Source organism: Lonchura striata, chromosome 4A (genome assembly GCF_050655825.1).
Source record: "Lonchura striata isolate lonStrDom1 chromosome 4A, ASM5065582v1, whole genome shotgun sequence".
Classification (NCBI taxonomy): Eukaryota; Metazoa; Chordata; class Aves; order Passeriformes; family Estrildidae; genus Lonchura; species Lonchura striata.
Window position 1 is genome coordinate 4,717,512 of NC_140742.1, and position 20,726 is coordinate 4,738,237.

The 20,726-nt window shown below is 42.9% G+C and overlaps 1 protein-coding gene across 29 annotated transcripts in view; it reads left to right on the plus strand.

Annotated features, from left to right (window-relative positions):
• The window catches only part of LOC110477800 (uncharacterized), an 85,388-nt gene that overhangs the window by 33,620 nt on the left and 31,042 nt on the right, over positions 1-20,726 (plus strand). For 17 of the 29 annotated variants that reach the window (XR_014952490.1, XR_014952495.1, XR_014952493.1 and 14 more), the window contains 2 exons: positions 16,204-16,304; positions 17,911-17,999. Coding sequence is in view for 6 of the 29 variants with exons in the window: in XM_085570961.1 (XP_085427087.1) it covers positions 16,204-16,304; positions 17,911-17,995 (186 nt within the window). In the remaining 23 variants the exon portion in view is untranslated. Of the gene's footprint in view, positions 1-16,203; positions 16,315-17,910; positions 18,000-20,726 lie in introns of all 29 variants that reach the window. The other 12 variants (XR_014952510.1, XM_085570961.1, XM_085570962.1 and 9 more) reach the window with 3 other exon arrangements.

Genomic DNA, 20,726 nt, shown 5'->3' on the forward strand with positions numbered 1-20,726 from the left:
TGATTTTGTGCCTTATTAGAAGCGTGTTTGAGTCCAAACCCTGGCAGGGCTGTGCTGGGTGTGAGGGATCAGGGCAGGTCAGGGATGTGCTGAGTACAGAGGCCCTGGAGGCTGCTGGCAAACAGAGGGTTTGTCTCTGGTTCTCTCAGCTTTCCACCTTCATTTTCTACCCTTTCACCAGCAAGATGCAGGGATGTTCAGGAGAAAATTCCCGCTGTTTAATTTAAGATGTCCAATTTAGGTTGCTCCTGGCTGTAACAAAGCACAAGCTCTGCTTGCTGCAAGTCTCTTCAGTTGCAGAGTCAGTTTTCCATTGGAGAAGAAAGCACAGTGGGAGCAGCTCCACATCTCAGACAGGGCTGTTCCCCTCCAGAGCTGTCACCAGGCCACTGGGCTCTCACTGAGCACCCAAATCCGATCCCCTGTGGGGTCAGAACCAGTCATTGAATGGCAATTTTATTGTTGAGGCAGCTCATTTTATCGTGAAGATTTCTGTGATAAATCCTCAATGCAAGCCAGGTTTGAAAAATAAAGGAGTCAAAGCCTTTGAAAACATTTCCAAGTGGGAGAGTTTCACAATGAGCTTGGGGTAAAGCTCTTTTTTCACCAGATGCTCAGTTAGGTGGGAATAATCTCCACGATAACCTGCTGGCTCATCACTTCTCCTGGTGCTCTGTCCCATTGGCTCTTGCAGCTCTGGAATCAGTGAGCAGCAGAGGGCAGCCAGCTCTAATTTCAGATTAGGGGAGGTAGACCCCCTTGCTGGGGTCATTTATTGTATCATCTGAAGTTAATTTAACGCTCAAAATAGAGACAAGCTGGTTCTGAGGGATTTTACCCTGAAAATGCCCTGGGAGCAGCCACTCCCTGCACTCTGCTGCAGGAGGATGGAATCCAGGAGCACCTGGGCTCCACCCTGTGCCAGCTGCTCCAGGAGGACCTTGCCTGAGCAGTGGTGCCTCCAGCCTTGCCCATTACCCTGTGATGCTCTGGAGGAGAGCATCAGCAGCCAGGACATTTCTCTGTGGGGCTGGTTTAGAAACAGGAGCTGCCTGGAAGGAGATCTTTGCAATCAGGGAGGTTCTCCCTCCTGAAAGCATCAGAAATTTGGGATTTCTGCTGTCTGGGCAGCCCTGAGAGGCTTCGGACCATTTGCTGAGGCCACCTGTGTTATGGGTTTAGAGGATGTGTCACTATTTCACTCTGGCATCCGTTCCAAGTCCTGATTCTGTGCATCAGTGTCTTTCAGATGAAGAAAGTGAAATCCTTTCTTGCCCCTGGTGTCTGAGTAAATTGATATCAAATTCTCTAATGAAAAGACAACTGTTGTCAGCAGGGGCAAGCAACAAGAAAATCTGGGACAGGAGGTAACTTCATGATGGATTCTACATCCTCAGGGACTTTCTAAGCTCTGAGGATTAATTTTCTATTATATCCACGTGTGGGGCTTCCCTTAAATACACTTCCACTAACAACTTAATACTTTTTTCAATTACAGTACCATAAAATGCTACAACTTTTTTGACATTCTGCCACTTGCAGGCCAGAGCTTTCATCACTGTGAGCGTTGTTCCTGCTTTTTACTTTTCTTACACGAAGCATCTTTTTGGTCCCGCACTGAAGCCATGATTTTGTGGAGAAAAATAAAAAAAAACAGAGAAAAAACCCCATGGGAACTGAACTCCTGCAGGGATTTGCACTCCATAAGCTTGATCTGAAAATCCTGATGGACTTGCAAATGCTTCACATGTGTCTCTTCTCAATATTTTATCTCAGTTGCCTCAGTTTACTTTATCACTTTTTTTAAGATTTCTTTTTAAATTTTTCATTTTGCCATCTCTATTTCCTGTACAGCAACTGTAAGGATGCTTTCAGACAAATAAAAAGGGTATTTTTACTTGTCCACATGCTTGACTGTGTGAGATAAAGCCAGAGCACCAGAGATCCAGAATTTCCTGCAGTGCATCAGAATTTCATAGTGCATCTAAAAGTGAATTGCTCAGGGTGTGAGCCAATGGTTTATCAAGAAGGATTTGGATAATTACAGGTTACAACCTATTTTAGGAGAGTGGTCAGTAGCTCATTTAATTTGGAGTTCTCCACCTGGAAGTGTAAGGAGTTGGAGAAGGAAAAATAGTGTGAAGTGTCTGAAAATGAGCTGAGTGCTGAAGGGAAGCTCCAGCGTTGGTGGGGCTGTGTTCCCCTTTGGAACACTGATGGATCAGTGCTGTGGGGTTGCTTCTGGTAGAACAAGTCTTGAGAGGACTTCTTCACCTGGGAACTCACAGAACACTTTTGGTTTTGCTGGCACCAAGGAGAAAGGATGCCCTGATTTCACAGGACAGCTCAGAGCTCTGTAATTTTAGGAATACAACCCCTGTTACCCCCAAGTAAATAAATATTTTTTAATGTTTTTATGATTTTATAACAAAAAAAAAAGATGTCTTTAATGTAAATACATTATTTTACAGCAAAATATTACTAAACCAGGACAAGATTAATTGAGAAGTTGGAGGTGATTGAAGAAGGAGCTTGGGCAGATATGGAGATTTCCATGGGAGAGCAGAAGGCTCCTTGTGCAGGGACAGGGCAGGCAGGGACAAGATGCTCTGTCTGTCCCCCAGCCAGGATGGAATCATGGAATGGTTTGAGTTTGAAGCGCCTTGAAATTCATCCAGTTCCACCCCTGCCATGGGCACCTTCCACTATCCCAGGGTGCTCCAAGCCCTGTCCAACCTGACCTTGGACACTCCCAGGGATGGGGAGCCCACAGCCCAAAGGTTGGGTCAATAGAAGTGTTGGAAAACGAGGCTGCCCAGCTGCTCTCCCACATTTTCTGTCTCCTTCAGTGAGGAAAAGAGGGAAAAGCCTTCCTGACACAATGTTCACAAGGGACACGTCACCGAGTGTCAGCGCAAGGAACATGAAGTGATCCCAGTTAATCTTCCCTGCTTCCTTCTGCACCTCCATTTTATAAACTGAAATTGGCAGGGAATTATGGCCACAAAACCTGATTTCTGCCTCAGTTCTGCTCCTCGGCACAGAACTACCTGACAATTAATATTTGTGTATACCTTTTGAAATCTGTGACCTTTGGGGAGTTGACAGAGCTATAATATTGGTCTTTGTGTGCTCGCCTGGCTTTTAAAGTCCCTGCCTGGTGGATGTAAGTTCAGTGGATACAGATCTGAAACTTGATTTCCTCAGTATAGCTGCATTAGCATTCAGCTGTGGGTATGTAAGATAATAGTATTAAAAGCAACCTTCCATCCTGTTGTCATGGATGCAGCACAGCCCAATCCTGGGAGCACTACACCACCAGTCTTTGTACAATCTCATTTTTATCTACAAATTTTGATTTAATTATACCAGAAATTCTGCAGCCCTCTATAATATATGATTTTATTTTCCATTTCAAGCATAAAAATGTAAGAATTGAGCAGCTCGAGCTCTTTGTCCAGCGCTCTATTTTTTTTTTTTTTGCATTCCAAGTATCTGTCAGTATTAGTTATGAGACTGTGTGAAATAAGTAGCCATGAAAGATGCCTGCTTTTATGACAGAATGAGTGGTTTCATGAATTTTAAAGGAGCACATTTGTATTTTCTGTTCTTGAACTACACGGGCTACTCGCAAATATGACAGAAGATAATTGTTTGAGGAATTATGACGCCTTTCAAGATTTTGCGGGATATTACTATTTTCATAATCTTTCATTTATCAGCTTCTGCGGCTTGATTTATTTATGGGTGTAATTTGGAAATTAAAGTACTCCCACTCTGGCAGCAAAGGTACACGTTTGCTCGGTGAGGCTGGTGCTCCCTCCCCTTGGGAAGATAACGAATGTGCTAATTTCTGTGTCAGACACCCGAGGAAGGTGGCAGGGCTGGGGACAGCCAGGTGTGATGCTGGCCCACGTGAGCCTTGGGATGAGCGGGGATTTCAATCTCCAGCAGCACCCATGGCACCAGGCAGAGCGTGTGCTCCGTGTGTGAGCTTTTAAATGAAGGCATTGTTAGCAGGGATTTGGTGTGAGCCAGTAAAGGCTTCAAGCCCTTAATTGACTCGGGAAATCTTTTTAGTTGTGATTAGAGGGACAGATACTCAGCTGGTGAGGACTGATGGCGCTCCGTTGAATCAATTTTCAAACCCTGTCTGGAGTCAATGGAGCAGGGCTCATTTATAACCCTGTACCTGGCCTGTTATTATAAAAACACATTCCAAGCCTGATATCTGAGTGCTACAGTAACCTTTTATCAGGGAGCTGCTTGGCTCAATTAAAAAAATTCATCAAAATCAGGGGTAAAATCCTTGGGCTAATAAATTCAGTGGCATGAGCTATTTCCATTTGGTTGGGAATTTAAGTGTGGAAACCTATGGCTGTGTCCTGGTCGCTTGAAAGCTCGGTGATGGATCTGCCATACTTTCATATTTAGCATAAGGTTGTCTCCTTAAACACTAAAATGAAGCATCTCTATATCTATATGAAGCATCTCTATATCTGTATGAAGCATCTCCATATGAAGCATCTTTTAAAGACTAAATGAAGCATCTCCATAGTCTTTTCTGGTTTAGCCTTGAAGTATTTTTATTTTTTTTTCCCTTGGCAATATTATCTCACTTTCCATCCCGTGATAAGTGCATAGAAGGATTTTATTTTATGGTTAAAAAAAACACCAACTCATCTGGATATCTTTCTGTAATAAACTTGTCCCTAACATCTGAATATTATCACTGAAGATCCCCTCTCGAAATTCTGTGCATGCCCGTAATTAAACTGCTCTGAAAGGTGCAGTCAGGAGAGCCAGGCACCAACATTATGGAGTGAAAATTAAAGAGGCAAAACATCAGAGTGTCTACTGTATGTGCCTGCTGTTAGACACTCAAGCATGGAGAACAGGATACACCTCTATGGATGGATGGCTTTCCTTATTAAAAAAACACAGTAGGACTCACAGTAGGGGAACACACTAAAACAAGGCTTTGTAGTAATTTCCTTGAAAGAAATTTCCCAAGATAGCAACTTAAAAAAGCTTTTAATCTCACGACTGGCTCTATAGTGAGTTTTACTGGAGCTGGGATAAAAAAAAGGCCGTTAGATTGCAGCGATCTGGTAGAGTTGGTCTGAAGCCTCTTCCCTCCCAAGAAAAGGATTAGGCTTGCCTTGCACCAGAACAAGGGTTGAATAGATTGATGTGATTCTGGCATATTTAAGAACCTTAAATACATATCTCTCAAGCCTGAAATGATGTGGGAAAACAGAAGTCCCCTTTCCCAGCTGGAATATTTGGCCAACCACGCTGCCGTGCGACACCGAGCCGATGAGTTAGATCAAGGTTCCTTCTCCATGTCTAAATTTGAAACCACTGTCCCTCGTGATTTTGAGCTGATATTTTATTTTGGGTCTCTGAGCAGTGTCCTTTCCCACTTGGGAGGAACATAAAGTGTTTCTCATAAATTCCTGGAGAAGAATCCAACAGGACAGTGTCCTGCAGCATCTCGTGCTACTCTGAGCCTACAACTCCCTCCCTGGGATTTGCCAGACCTGTTGTCTATTCTACATGATATTAAACATGAAACTAAAGGAAAAAAAAACCCAAATATGCCTAAATACCCATCTAAACCTGCTGGAAGGCTGGCCTGTGTGTTATAGTTACCTGATAACTCTGAAGCTGCTGTGGCTGAAGCTTTGTGCTGCTCTTGGTCCTGGTGCATGTGTCCAGGGCCACACTCTGAAGTCCTGTGACTTCTCCTCAACTTTCTCCTTCCCTCTTTTGGTGCCGTGGCTGTGGGGAGGTGGTCCCAGGGGTTTGGGAGAAGGGGCTGGAGGCTGGAGGTGCAGCCCCACGCTCCCTCCAGGCAGCCCCAGAGTGCCCAGCACCGTGTGTGAGCATCGGCGGAGGAGAGGGAACATCTTGTACCTATCTTGTGTCAGCAAGCTGAGAACAGGCAAGGAACATGTCTGATAATGTGTTTCACATTGAAATAATTAAAGAGAATTGTTGCTGGAGGGAAATGTGCCTTTAAAAATTAACCCTGACATCTCTCCGACAATTTGGCGTATTACAAGAGATCCTTTTTTTCCCTCTTCTTTTTTTTCTTTTCTCTTCTTTAGTTTTACTAAACTTCATATGCATTTTTCAGCACTTTGGAAAAGGCAGAGCCTTTGAAAACTTCCCTGTATGAATAGTCTATACTTATAAGAGCAGCCCATCTATTTTCCACTGAACTACTCGTAGGACTGATGTTTAAAGGAACGGGGCTGAAGTAAATGACACGTTCTGCAATGCCCTGGAGCCTCTGCTAGTTATTATTGTTTGAATCTCTGTCTTGATTGCATATATTGCAGTCTTCTATCACACAGGGAGCCAGTTTTGAAATCTGAATGTTGTTCCTCAAATAACCATTGAGCAGCTAGCTTTATTATTTCTTCTTACGCTGAAAAAATATCCTTGGAAATTGAAAGTAGTCATTTCCATAAAGCACTCAAAGTTTAAAAATGTTCTTTTTGAAGGAGCTGGAGTATTTGAAAACAAATGTTAATGTCTATAAACGCAGTATTACTTATTTTTTTAAAATTCAAGCTGTGACAACACCAATTACATTCACATTTTTGTCATCTGTAGGAAGTTAAATATACAGCCAGGTATCAGTGATTAGGAAGTTTGGCTTCACTATATCATGGCTATAAAAGTTATTTAGTGGTTGAAGAATTGTGCAACTTTTTATTGGGGTGAATTTCTGTATTTTCTGTTCTCCATTCGATCATAATTTATTAGTCCAGGGGTAGGAAATGCTGGGCTTCTCTCCCTTTGTTTATTTACTGATTTGAAGCTGCATTTCCAGCCTGGAAAAGGGCACAGAAGGTGGCAGGGCTGGTGAGGATGCTCAGGCTGCTTTTCCTCTCCGATGTGGCTGGAGCTGCCATGGGAATTTTCCAGGCTCTTTCCCTGTGCTGGTCACCAGGAGGAACCTGAGGGTGTTATTCCAGACCTGTGCCTGGAATTCTGCAATTCCCTGGCCTGAGGAATGGCTGAGGTGCTGCTGAGGCATCCCTGGCTTTCAATTCTGCAACCAACAAAACAGGCATGCAAATTGTCCTTCAGATGCTGCAAAGTCTTTTTCTTTTCAACTGTTTCTTCTTTCTTTATTTATTTGTTCTTTTGAATAATGTGTGACCCGATGGGAGGCAAACACAGAGCACTGTACAGGGGCAGGAGCACACTTTTAATTTATAGCTGCAGTTTCCAGGTTGCAGGGCAGATTCCTGGGTGACACTTTCCATCCTGCAGCACCTCAGTCTGGTGTTTACACTGGCAGAATCACCTTGCAGAAGCCAAATCCTCCTGCATTTCTTAGTCAAGAGATTCAGACTCATATTTCCTCTTCCCATTAACTTTTGAAAATTCGGTGATCTTGGGCACGATCCTCCAAGATGCTGAGAACCCCTATGAGCATTTAACCAGGACAGCTGATGGTTTGTGATGTTTCCTATGACTGGGTGCTTCCTTGGTTCAATTTGCAACACAAAATACTTTAAAAACACTCCTTAAAAACATTTTTCTTGGCTTGGGAAAGATTTCTGCCCTTTTTATAAAGCCAGCAGCTGAAGAAGTATATGTTAGCTGCTGGGATATGTTCTATAAGCCTGGCTGTACACAATATTACTGGGATGTACTTTTTGGCTATTAAGGGATCATTAAAAAAATTAAAGTCCTCACAATTTACAATATTTTCCATTGAAATAGCATGTTAACACATTTCTTTAATCAGTGTGTAACTGTCAGGGGAAAGAACAATTCATCTAGTATATGCATACATTAGGAAAAAAAATTATCAGATTTAATTTTATTTGTTTTATATTCAGGGCTTTTTTGAAGGAATTCCTGCAGGGAAATGGTTAATCTATTTTTAACTAAAGCTTACTTTTGTAATCTATCCAGTGCTTAGAGTTCTGTCATTGATCTATGATTTATGTGATTTAAACCACCTCTTGGCTGTAACATTGGTTTCTATCCAAGATGCTGAGCTGAATACTAATTACGAGATCAAATTTATGCTGTTGGGCTAAGCAGCTGAAGGAGCTTTCCATACAGGACTCCCTTAAACCACGCCACCGTTGAGCATTAGTGGAATATTTGGTGAGGGGGATGGGGGAAAAGCTGGAAAAGGGGGAAAAAAAATACAGCAAGAAAGCTGAAGTGTCCTTTGAAAGCTTTATTTTTAGTTCTCTTGAATGAGTGCACAGAGCTGGATGCAGAAATTCAGCGTGTGAATATGCACATGGGGCTGTTTTTCCAGCAGAATCTCACTAATTCCCCCTAACGACTGGGAAACCCACTGAGAAAAGCCAAATGGCACCAGCGAGCAAACAAATAAATATGATTGAGGAGATTTTATTCCAAGATGTATTTTATGCCTTTATTTTGACAAGTATCACGTTGTCAGAATGATTTATGGTATTTCAGAGCATACCAGTAAATGCACTGTAGGATGGGTCCTTACAGGAAAAAAGTCTGGGTAACAATAGCTTTGCTTTACCTCTCCTTCAAGCATTTTTGCTGAGAAATCAGCCAAGAGCACCAATTTTATAGAAAACATGGGTTTTCTTCAGTAAGAATGAGTACCAGTTCTATTCTCCTGCATCACCTTTGCAAAGGAGGTGGGGATGGCAGCAGAAAAGGATTCAAAACCTGCTCCAAGAGCTCAGAGTCCAAACCCCAGTCTGAATAAAAAAAGACATTTCCTATTGGAATTTTATTGATTACAATGATTTCTGAGAGGAAATGTGTTCCAATACACCATTTGACTTTCATCTCTGTTGGTGTAATGTTGAGGTGTTTAGTTTTGATGATGCTGTAATATTTTAGCATGTTCAGGCTTCTTGTAATTTTTGTTTATTTGTTTATAGTGTTATTTTCCCGTTTCCCAATGCTTTGCCTTATATTTTGTTCCAATTGGGCAACTGGAACATTTTCAACCTCCCACTGCACCTCATTAAAATGGAACATTTCCATAAAATGCTTTCCCAAATTCAACTTCGCCGGAATCACTTTAGGAACCTTTTCAGAGATCTTTTAAGAAATATTTAATCTTCCTCACGGAGGAAAATACTGGGATTTCTCACAGAATTCCAGGTTGTGACCATTTCTCCTGCCCTTTTAACCGGGGAGTGGCGTGTCCTGGTTGGAAACACGGCCTTGGCCAGGATCAGGGCATGAGGGGTGCCACAGACACAGAGCAGGGGAAGGATTTGGATGCTCTGCACTTTTCCCTGTGATATCCCTGTTGCCACTGGGGAGGATCATTGCCTGGAACCCCGTTTGGGGGCTGTGTCCCCTCCCCTGGCAGAGGTTCCTGCAGCCAGCAGGTCTTCCCTCTCCAGCCGTAGGAGGCCCTTTAGTGGGGAATTACTTTCCTTTTATCCTTATTCTTGCTCGCTTTAAAAACAGAACCCAAAGCAAATAAAATAAAAAAAAAAAAAAGGGAAACAGAAATAAAGTAAACAGAAAACCCTGAAGAAGTTTCTTCCAAGGGTAATTTTAGACTAATGACCTCTGGTTGTGTATCTATTGCCCATGATCTTCCTCATTTATTCTTTCTCCCATTTCTAATGTGGAGAAACTCATATTTCAGTTAGAAATTTTCCTTTTCAAAATTATATTATTTATAGTCCACTTGATGTCATACTTGCTTTTAATGTGCATTGTTATAAGCAATTTGAAATGTGGAAATAATCCACATTGTGCAGATCTGGGGAAAAGCTTGTGAATATCCATATGCACACATGATGCTGAAGTGGGATGTGCATGGGGACAGTTTTATTAAGAGGTGCCACAGTTCATGATCCCATTTGTGTGTTTTGCTGTCCTGTGATGCCATCCTTACCTGCCCTCTCTGTACCTACAGCAGATTGATCCCTAAATGCCAGCAGTCTTAGCAGAATGAATTTCCTCACAGGCTTCAGTCTGCACGAGGGACATTATTAAAAATCCTGGACGAGCCCAGGGATGCTGGAGGACCCCCACGTTGTGGCTGTGATTGCAGTCAGGTCACTCTGGCAGCTGACTGGAACCTCTGGATGTGAGACATTCCCTCACCAATTCTGCAGGGAAATAATTTGCACCCTCGGTGATGTTGTTGATCTTGAATGATCTGAGGTAAAACAACAGAAACGAGGATGGCTCTGGAGTTAATTGCTGTCATGGTCTGGGGGACTTCAAAGGGATGCTTTTACCAGAAGCCTCATTAAATGGGTTGGATGTTTTGCTGTGCTGAACAGGTGGCTGGAGTGCTCCAAAGGGAAGCGTTTGAAGATGGGAAGCACCTCTGGGATTCTCCGTGCCCACGGAGCTGCCGGGGCAGGGAGGAGCTCCAGCAGAGGCTCCCAAGGGATGGACATGCTCCAGGAGAGCCCAGGCCACCCCAGTGGGGTCTCCATGCTGAGCAGGAGCTGTTTCTTTGGAGCCTTGGCTGGTGGGACTGATGCTGTGGAAGCCACACGGGGCCTGTGTGGCCTCAAGGCCGTGGCTGTGCCCATGGGCAGGACTCTGGGTGCCATGGCATCCTTCCTTCCTGCACCAGCCTTGCCCTGACCTACACTGCCTCTTACACAGCTTTCATAGAGCAAAAACTCACTGAGGAGCAGAGAAATCCTCCATAAACCAGGATAAAGTAACATTCTAGAGGAAAGATAGACAATATTCTGAATATAGATATATATATACACACATATGTATGCACACATGAAATATTTGTTCTGTTTTCCTTTTCATTCTCTGCAGCAGAACTGTTAAATTCACAGTTATGGGTTTGGCAGTGAACTGAGGGGATTTCGACTGAAATTACAGAAACTAAAATTGTAGAGAAGTAACACATCTCTGTGCTTACACCTGGGTATCTAAAATGTGATTTATGTCTCATACATAAGAAGATATTTTGTATATCTTCATATATAGATCAATAGTACACAATAAATGAATTTATTTCCTCAGTCACAGAACTATAATAGGATGGTTTGGGTTGAAAGGGACCTCAAAGATCATCCATGGGCAGGGACCTTTTGCTACCCCAGGTTGCTCCAAGCCCTGTCCAACCCAGCCTTGGACATTTCCAGGGATCCAGGGGCAGCCACAGCTTCTCTGGGCCAGGTAATCATGCCAGGGGAAATCCAGATTTTCTCTGCTTCCATAGGGATGCTCCCTAATCCCACAGATGCAAAATTGACAAGTAAAAGGTTTGAGCTCAGCTCAGGCTGCTGAACACTCAAGATGAATGCTCACACCACACAAATCAGGTTTTTGCCCTTGGGAATCCATTTTTCAGCAGCACCCAAAAACTGCTTTTCCTCAAGTTTAAATCCCAGCAAACAAAGAGCAGGGAAATCCAAACCACATCAAGCATTTGGGATGCCCTTCTTAAGGAAGTAGCAGCCCTGGAAGAGCTGAAGTAGCTTTAAAGCACTGCTGGGTTTTCATGGAAAATGATTACAAGTTCAGAGATAATTTATAAAAGAGCGTAGGAGCTCTGTAGTTTCTGCAAAGCAGTGGAAATTAATAAAACCCAAGGCTGGCTATTAGATAAACCCGAGCAGACAAAGTGTGTGTAACTACCCGTAGAGGGGCTGACATGATGAATGATGATGGATCCAAAGCCATCTGAAGTTTTTTAGGAATAATGGCAGCATAAAGTCATTTCTATAGGGTACCTAAAAGTGCCTGAAACAACAGTATATTGAAGGTTGCATATTATGCTAAGAACGACAATTATTTATGATTGGAAGATGTCTGGGCTGGGATTATCAGTTTTTGTAAAGCTTTTCTCACTTATTTAATTTTTGATTTAAAGATCCATCCAGAGATTTAAAAAAAAGGGCTGAATCCTAGAATTATCCTGCAGAGAGAGTAAATACCCTCTCACCTCAGTGCCTGGTACCACACAGGGGTTTTCTTTCTGGAGGAATGAATGTTTTCCTTGGGGAACCACTGGGGAGAAGCACCTGAGTAGCAGGAAGGAGGGTGGGCAGCAGCTCAGCTCAGTTAAATCCAGCTCTGCTCAACTAAACTCCATCCCAGGACTGGGAAAGAAAAATCCTCCTGTGTGGTGCCAGTTGTGTCTAGTGAATTTTATATTAGTGCAATTGTAAGTGTTGTTGAGTTTGCTCTTTGGAGGGGTCTTTAAAATGCTTTTTTTAAAATTTATGGTCACAGCAGGTGTGGCTAAACATGGCAGCTAAAAATAAATAATGAGTGCAAGTGTAGAGAATGGGCAGAAATGTGTGTAACCACCAGGGGCATACATGCAGGGGAGTTTTAGAAGTAAAATGCCCCTTCTGCAGAACTGCTGCCTTCCTGCTGTCTTTGTGCCTCTGAGTGTTCTTGTCCTGTTCAGATGAGCGAGAGGTTTTGATCACAGGTTTTTCTGAGAGTACAACAAACACAACCTGCCTTTGTCTCAGGTTTAAAAAGAAAAACTTTTGTGCCGTGCACAGATTGATTTCCAAAACCTGAGGGTCTCCAGCTTTCCCTAACCTTTGCTAACACACTGCAGCAATGTATTATTCTGTGAGCATGTTGAGTCCCTTAGGTCTGTAAGAGCCTTTGAGACAGAGCTGATTTTTTCAGCGTTGACTGTGGAGATTTGTGACTTCAGATGTGAATGTCCTTTTCTCAACCCTGCTGCCAGTGACCCACTGCACTGCAAGTGTCTCACATTATAAAGTGCTTATTCACAGAGGGCTCTGACCAAGGCTATCTGGAGGGTGGGAGATGCTTTCCTGGCAATGGGATGTGAACATCGTGGGGCAGATCTTCAGCTGGGATAAAAATCCTGCTCGGTCTCTGTGGCTCAAAGGACGTCTGTTAATTCATGTGGAAAATTCGTGACCCCAGAGAGATCACAAAGTTCAGTGTCCTTGAGCAAGTGCCACACTTTGCAGTCAAGATCAAAATGTCTTTCTCACTTGAATTCCCTTACATTTTAATTTTCCTGAAAGTCCTTTAGATTATTTTATACTGAAACCTACAGTATTATCCAAGCTAACTTTGAGGAATGCTCTGGGTGTTCTCCCTTTCTCTTTTACTAAGTTACTGAATTTCCACACTGCTGGGAATATGGAGCCTTGAAAGCTCACCTGGCTCCTCTGCTCATGGGCTGTGCTCATCCTGTGCAGAGGCTGAGCTCTGGCGTGGCCATTATCACCAAAACAGCCATCCAGGGCTTTATTTGGTTATCCTTGAAAGAGCCTCAATCTTTGATTCCCAATTTAGTTACATCAATTATTTGAGGAAACTCTCTTAGCTGGAGGATTTTGGGAGCTGGTTTGCCTGCCAGAGGTGTGCTCTGGGTATTTTTCTCTTGTGTTTTGGTGGTGAATGGAGAGGTGGGATTGCCTTGTGCTGGAGCAAATGCCCTGGGCAGAGGGCTTGCAGATCCTTGGCTTCTGTGCAGGGCAGCCAAGCAGCCCCCAGACAGTGCAGCTTTCCTCCTCTCCTTTGGAGAGCAGCAAGGCACTTGGAAAAACAAATCATCTCCTGGCACAAAATCTTTCCTCCCTTGCTGTAGGAGTTTTTGTCTTCTTGTTGGGGCTGATGTTGTGGTTGTTCACCCCTCAAGGCACAGGTCATTTGCCTTGAATTCAAACCAACAAACCCACGAGGGGGAGGTGCTGTGAGGGGAGCATTACCCTGGGGACAGGAGGAACCATCAGCATCACTTCACACACTTGGTTATGTAGGGGTTGGGGAAACAGCTTTTGCTATTGCCCCAAAATGCCTGTTTTCAACCAGCCTTTTGTCCATCATTCAGAGGTATCAGAGCATCTTTATCTTCCTTTTTAATCCCTGGTCCGTGCTGGAGCTGACAGGAGTGGAGTGCAGTGCCATGAGGCTCCCCCCTCATTAACACCTGGGTTGCTTCCCCCTTAATCCAGCTACTAGAACAGAGTGCAGAGTCTGTGTGATTTTTGTGTGATTATTTCTGTGTGATTCTTTCTTTGTTTATTTCTTTATTTTTAATGTGTTGCACAAATGCACACAAACATCTCCCAGGCCTCCCCCCCTTCCCATCAACTCCTCATCATGGCTTCTACTGGAAGTCAGGCAAAGTTATCTTTACTACTGTGAATTTTATCAACTTGAAATGTAGACAATTAAAAAGAAGTGGTTTCAGGCAGCAAGGTGGCCCTTGAGTGCCTCAGTCAAGTGTTGCATTTATGCACTGAACTTTTAATTTTTATTTTTTTTTTTTACATTATTCTCTTGCACTTGTTGCTTTATGTGAGTCCATAGAGCAGAAAAAATGAACTATTGGGAGGAAATGTGCTGCTGGTGTGCAAAATGCTATCAAGTGGACAGAGATTTAGTGTTTCTCTGCCCACCCCTTCCAATCTTTTTGGATAATGAGTTGCCTTATTACATAAAGCAAATCCAGACCTAAAAAAGGGTGGAAAAGTTCAAGTTTGAAAATCTGAGTACTCAGTGTGGGGGAAAACTTCACTCTTTAGAAGGTCTGTTATGTTTTCTTTGACTTACAAAGAGTTTCTCTATGGAGGTCAGTGTTGGGAGCATGGCTCTGTCCTGAGCATAATAAATCCATAAAATATAAACCCTGTAGTTATTTGAGAGCCACTGTGTCATTAACAGATGGACTTGATGGTCTTAGAGGCCCTTTCCAACATAATAGGTTCTGTGATTGGCAGGACCCTTAGAGCCAGCAGTTTCAGCTGTGGGCACATAAATGTCCCGTGCCCAGAGGTGACCCCAGAGCAGGCGACCCCCTGGCAATGTTCTCCAGACCTTTCTCCTTTCTCCAGAAAGAAGCTTTTTCTCCAAGCTGATGCCAACCCTGCTGTCTGCTGTCTTTTGCCAGCTCACTCTGTGTGATGCATTTCCTAATTTGTGCTATTTTGACCTTCTCCAGCAGAAGGTGTGGTAGTCCTTCAGTGAAGGGCTGTGGAAGTGCCCTCAGGTCCTCCTCCCTCAACCACAGAGTGCCCTGCATGAAAGGCTTCCTTTCCTTTGTCTAAAAATCAGGATTGCTTTGCTCTGTGCTGCCACATCCCCTGGCCAGCCAGCAGGCTCTTCTGGAGGTTTCTTGGATTCCATTAACATTTTGTTAATGAAATAGTGCTTTGTCAAAGAGTCTTGAAAACTTAAAAGGGTATTTAAGCTTCTTCCGTGAGTCAATACCATGTAATGTCAACATTACCACGACGGGATAATTCAGAGATGTCACACAAAGCTTGTGTTATGCCATTTGCAGTCTAGCAAAACAGCTCAGCATTTATGTTGTTTAATCCATCTTCAGAAATCTTTTGTTCTGAAAAAGTTTGGGATCAATCTTGTCAGTATTTACTGACACAAAGCTGATGTAAGTCACTGTGCTCCTATTGACTCCATCTGAGTTGTAACGATTTACCCCAGGCTCAAATTAAGCCCAAATTAGGCATATGAAAAACTCAATACCAAACTTTTAAGGAAGATGGAGCTGAATGGCACAGGTCTTGGAAATGAGAATGTGGATAGAAGTAGTTGGAGGAAACAGTTTGCAATGACCTGGGACAGCACAGACACCATTTGAGGAGATTTAAGGAAAAACAACCATTTCTAAAGCTTTGCACTGATGAAATAATATACTTCCCTGGCTAGAAAAGAGGAAATACAGAACTGGAGTTCATATCTGAGCACTGGCAGTGAGACTGGGGCCATAGGGACTGAATTCCACAGTGCACATGCTGCAGTGGCCTGGGCTCGTCACTGTCACAGCAATTCTGCTCAAGGTACACAAAACCTTTTTCCATTTCTCCTCCCTTTCTCTTTTTAGCAATTCTGTAATCATACCCACCACAGAAGGAAGCTGTTTCATCCTCCTGGACACTGCAGTGATGCTGTTTGTTTTACCTTTGTACTTTTTAATCCTTTTCCATTAAAGCTCTGTGTAATTGATGTATTTGAATGTAGTGAGCAGTGGCCTCAGCTTGCTTTGAAGAAAATAGACTGCCTTACTTCATCCTTGGCTGAATCCAAAATGCTTTCCGTGATTATTTCTTGGCTGTGTTAAATCTATTTCCCTTTCAGACTCCACAGATAGATGGGGTCAACTCCACAATGTCTGAAGGAATGTGAAGTTCTTTAAAAATTATTCACATATTTTGGTGGCAAATGTTTAGTGCTTCATTCACATGCAGGATTTTTGTTTCCAACCAGGCACTGTGGAAGCAGGCAGCATCCCAGACCTGTGGAGGAGCTCAGCAGGAGAACAAGTGGGGGAAAATATTCCCAATGTCACGCTGCTGCTGGTGGCTCAGGTATGCTGAGGTAATTTGCAGTTTCTTTGGGAGTAAGGGAGACTCTCTGGCTCGATTGCACACAGCAGGAAGAAAAATAGTGTGAGGTTCTTCATTTGTACCTTTTTTGCTGTTTTACAACCTGGGAAACATTCAGGGCATAAATCAATTGCTCTTTCAGCAAAGAGCCATGGAGATCTTGCAGCCTCCTTGCTCCAGGTGAGGTCAGCACAAGAGCAATGGGAGTGAGGATAAAACATGGACAAAGGGGAACACGGTGCAAAAGCAGGCTAGAAAACCCTCTGAGAGCAGATTTGAGCACAGAGTGTGTTCCTTACAGTGAGAAAGGGCCTCAAAATGCTCAGCTCTTCTGGAGAGATGCCTTGTCCAAACTGGGCTGTACCTGGCTATGCACAGCACAAGAATAATTTGGCAGTTCAATTAAATTTTAGCCTTGTCTCACAGAACCCAGAATACTTGATCAGATGCTCTAAATGAATAATGCATTTGTAAGTAGAAAAATGTGAAAAACCCCACAAATGTTACGTGAGAAGCAGAATCAGACATAAAGTTTATGATCCATCTTGGCCTGCTGTTATAACCCAAACGTGGAGGGAGCACAGTGAACCTGAAACACCACAGTCAGCACTGCAGCAAAATGAGGCATGGCAATGGAGGGGATGTTGAAATTGAGGTTAAAACAAAACAAAACCAGAGACTACTAATAAAAAAGAAAAATTTGGTGTGGGGAGTAATGCAAGTGTATCTGTGAAGTGCCATTCAGGCACAGGCTGTCCCTAAGTCTTTACAGCTTTTAATAAAAATACTGTGTGAAGAAGAGGAGGCTGAGAAAGCAGTGCAGGATGATGTGCATTTTAGCATAGTATTTAAAAAAGGGGGAAAAAGGTCCTTGGAGACAACAAAAACTGGAGAACTGTTACAGGTGGGAGAAACTGTGCAGAGGTGGCATTTGTGGCTGTGGTGTGGATGTTGGAAGAGGAGGATGTGGCCACATCAGGTGTGTGTTGGCAGTGGGAGCAGGGAGAGACCCTGCTAACCCAGGACAGTGGGGTTAAATCCCAGTGATGGCACTGCCTTCTCCCAGTAGCAAACAGGAGATTCCTTTGCAGATGCAGAGCTGCTACATCTCATAAAATCAGGTGTTACAGTGATTTAATCAAAATTGTTTTTAAAAATACCAAGTGCCTGATGCAAAGACTCTGCATATAATCCATAAAACCATTATGCTTCTCTTTCTCTTAATCCTTTTCTGATTTTTCTTACCCTTATTAATGATATTAAACATCTCTACCTGAACCTGCATCTTCTCTTGTCTCAGGTCTCTGCGTATAAATTTCAGACAACAATATTTTCTTCTTTTCTGGGTTTCTTGTGAAAATGATAAATTCTGAGGCCAGCAGCTCTGAATTATTCTGTGTTTAGACAGTGCCCATCCAAGCAGAGCCCTTATGTTATGCAGGGGCTTCCAGCTCTGATCATGGTAACTTCTGAACCAAGCAAAATATTCCCTCTCTATTGCATTAAATTGAGTAATTGAAAGAAATCAGTGGTTTTTGCTACTCCATGCTGTATTGAGCAAGTGTTTATTGTAGTTTCCTTGTTTCAGGCACAGGAACAGGGGCCTGTGGTGGTCCAGCTCGTTGGAAAGTTTTGTGCAGAAACCAGGAGGATCTAACAGCTGGAGCTAATCCGTGAGTAAGTTTTATGTCTCCCAGAGTTTGGAGGTTTTCTCTAAAGGAGACATTGCTCTGTGTGTGAGGGAGAGAGAAAGAGCATCGCCTCGAGGGCTTCAGTTATCACACTGCCTAAATATCCCTTATTTTCCCTCAGAGTCTTCTGAATATGAGATCCCACTACAGGTAGGTGAAGTGACCTCTTTGGGTTTGAATCTGCTCCTCTCTGGCGGATGCAAAGCTGCAGCTTTGAACAGGAGCCCCCTCCTGCTCTGTGCAAAGCTCTTTGAATTGCCCCTGATAGGCTTCTGAGGCTCCCCGGTTGTGTTTGAAACACTTTGAAGATGAATGCCCAGAATGAGGGAAACATGAAACAAAACTTACTCCCTTATGTCAGAGTGAGCAGCAGATTCCTCAAAGACCTGCAGCACAATGGTGCTCTTTGGTGGGTGAGAGGAAACGGGCTGTGGTTCACCAGCTTGTCAGAGCAGAGCAGAATGGCAGAACAGGGCTGTGCTTTGGGTGGTAGAGCAGCAAAAGGAACGTTCTGGGGGGCTCCAAAATATTCAACTCTGGCAGGACTTGTTTCAAGTTGGCTTTGTTGGGTCTCACTTGATGAAGGGAAATTTTTTATTATTAATTTTGCTTCCTCCAGGAGTTTGCTGTGTGTTCAAGGTGATAAACGTGCCACATCACCTTGAGGGGGAATGTTTTTCTCACCCCAGCTCCTTACACTCTCTGTACCCACCATAATCTTTTGGTACATTTTGGTGGTGACCACCCACAGTCCTAGGAGCTGGAGTGCGCTTGGGGGACTGGCACAGCTGGAGGAAGATTTTTGTTATTTGTCTTATTCTGTGACAATTGACATGAAAATAACCATTAGTGTCTTTTTCAAACCTGATGGATCAGTTCTGGCCCTAGTGTGTGATCCAAAAATTTTCATTAGCATCAGATGGATGAACCCATTTCTTTGAGGGGTTAATGGGCTTGTAATGCAAAAAAATTGAACTGGTATCTCAGGAGAGACTGGGTGTAGGAACAGAAGGGAAGGGAACAGGAAAACAGATTAAAAAAACACCAAGAGAGATTTGTTAATAGTGGTTGGAGATATTCTTCTCACCTGTCCTGTGTGACTGTTCAAATGCAGACGTGTGAACTTCTCTAAAGCAAATGAGGAAAAGCAGAACCCTTTGGGCCATAATTCTTTTCCATATGTGATAGATCCCTCTTCCTTCCAATCAATTAATTGCATCCTAAAAACATCTATTTCTCACCATTGACTTTAAAGGGATTTTAGATGAGTGGCTCAGATATAGCTGTCTACACAGTAAGTGATTAAAGTTGGGTTAGATGAGCTGGCAGACTACACGGGGTTTTTTTCTTCCTTCATGCCAACCCTAAATCAAAAGGCATCTCATCAGAGTATTATAAAATACAGCCTTCAGAGGGAGAGTTTTCTACTTCCATATTCTGGCATCTGAAGGGAGGAGGGAGACTCCCATCAATTTAGAGAGAGGTAAAGATTTCATCTCCCTCTAGAAATCATGGCCATAATGGGAAATTCAGACATTTATGAGATTTGCTTAGCCAAGGCAGAGCTGAGCATGTGGATGTTTCTGTTTGTAGTGTTGCAGCAAAAGCAGAATAAGAGACTATTTTTAGGGGTTATTTTCATTCTTTTTTCCCCTCTCTTTGATTAAGCTAATAACCCAACTTGTACCAGGGAAGGGGCAGACACAGTCTGTGTGACCTCACAAAATAAAACCCCTTATGAGCCCTGTGACTGCAAAATGGGGGTAAACTAGGAAATAGGGCTGATTGCAGGTGTTTATTCATGGGGAAACTTCCAAAGAAGCATTTACCAACACACCAGAGAGGAATTCTCACAAAAACCTCTTGCAAGTTGTGCCTGGTTTATGTTTCAATTTTAAAACTAGGTAAGGTTGTAAGAGGGATGAGCAAGTTACTGGCAATTGGTGAATACTTCCCTTGGAATTTAAAAGCTGGAAAACCTTGAATATTCTATAAATACCTTTTACAAACCATAAATATCCGTATATTTTAAGGCAGTGTGAATTCCAAGGACAAGAGAAAGCAGAGCAAGAACTGACTTAGTTTTAAATCAGAAAGGGACATGCATTTGTTTCCTCTTAATGTTAATTCCTCAACATAATGGGTAAAGTATCAAATTATTATTTAAACCCACAAATATAGTGCAGGTCCCTTTTCCCATCTCTAAGTAATGTTCTCCTGCCAAAGGATAGGCATGGCTGTATTTTTTCCTAATGGAATCTGCATAGCTTTGCCCTGATAGTCCACTGCTGAATATTGATGGTGCAATAATTGGCTCTTTATTGGTATATTGTGTTTTCTTGGAGATTTTTCAACTTCCTGCAGTAAATCCTTTTCGAATTTTACTCCTTTTATGGTTTGGTGTTTACAAAAGTTGACAATTCTGATGGCACAGCAGGACTGTGAATAAGACTCAGGATTTTGATTTGTTGTATGTCATGTGTTGGTAGCTGGTATCTCTCCTTTTATCTTTTTTAGTAGAAATATCTCAGTTGTTGCCATCTATATTTAGCAGGAGAACTCAATCTCTCTCCTCTATCTGTTTTCTCCTATTTGTCCCTGGCTTGAAGGGTTGGTGGCACTCAGTGGTGGATAAATGCAAGGAAATCTAATAATGCCTTTCTAATATACCCATTTATCTGCTATCATATTTTATTTTAACTCTTCATGCAAC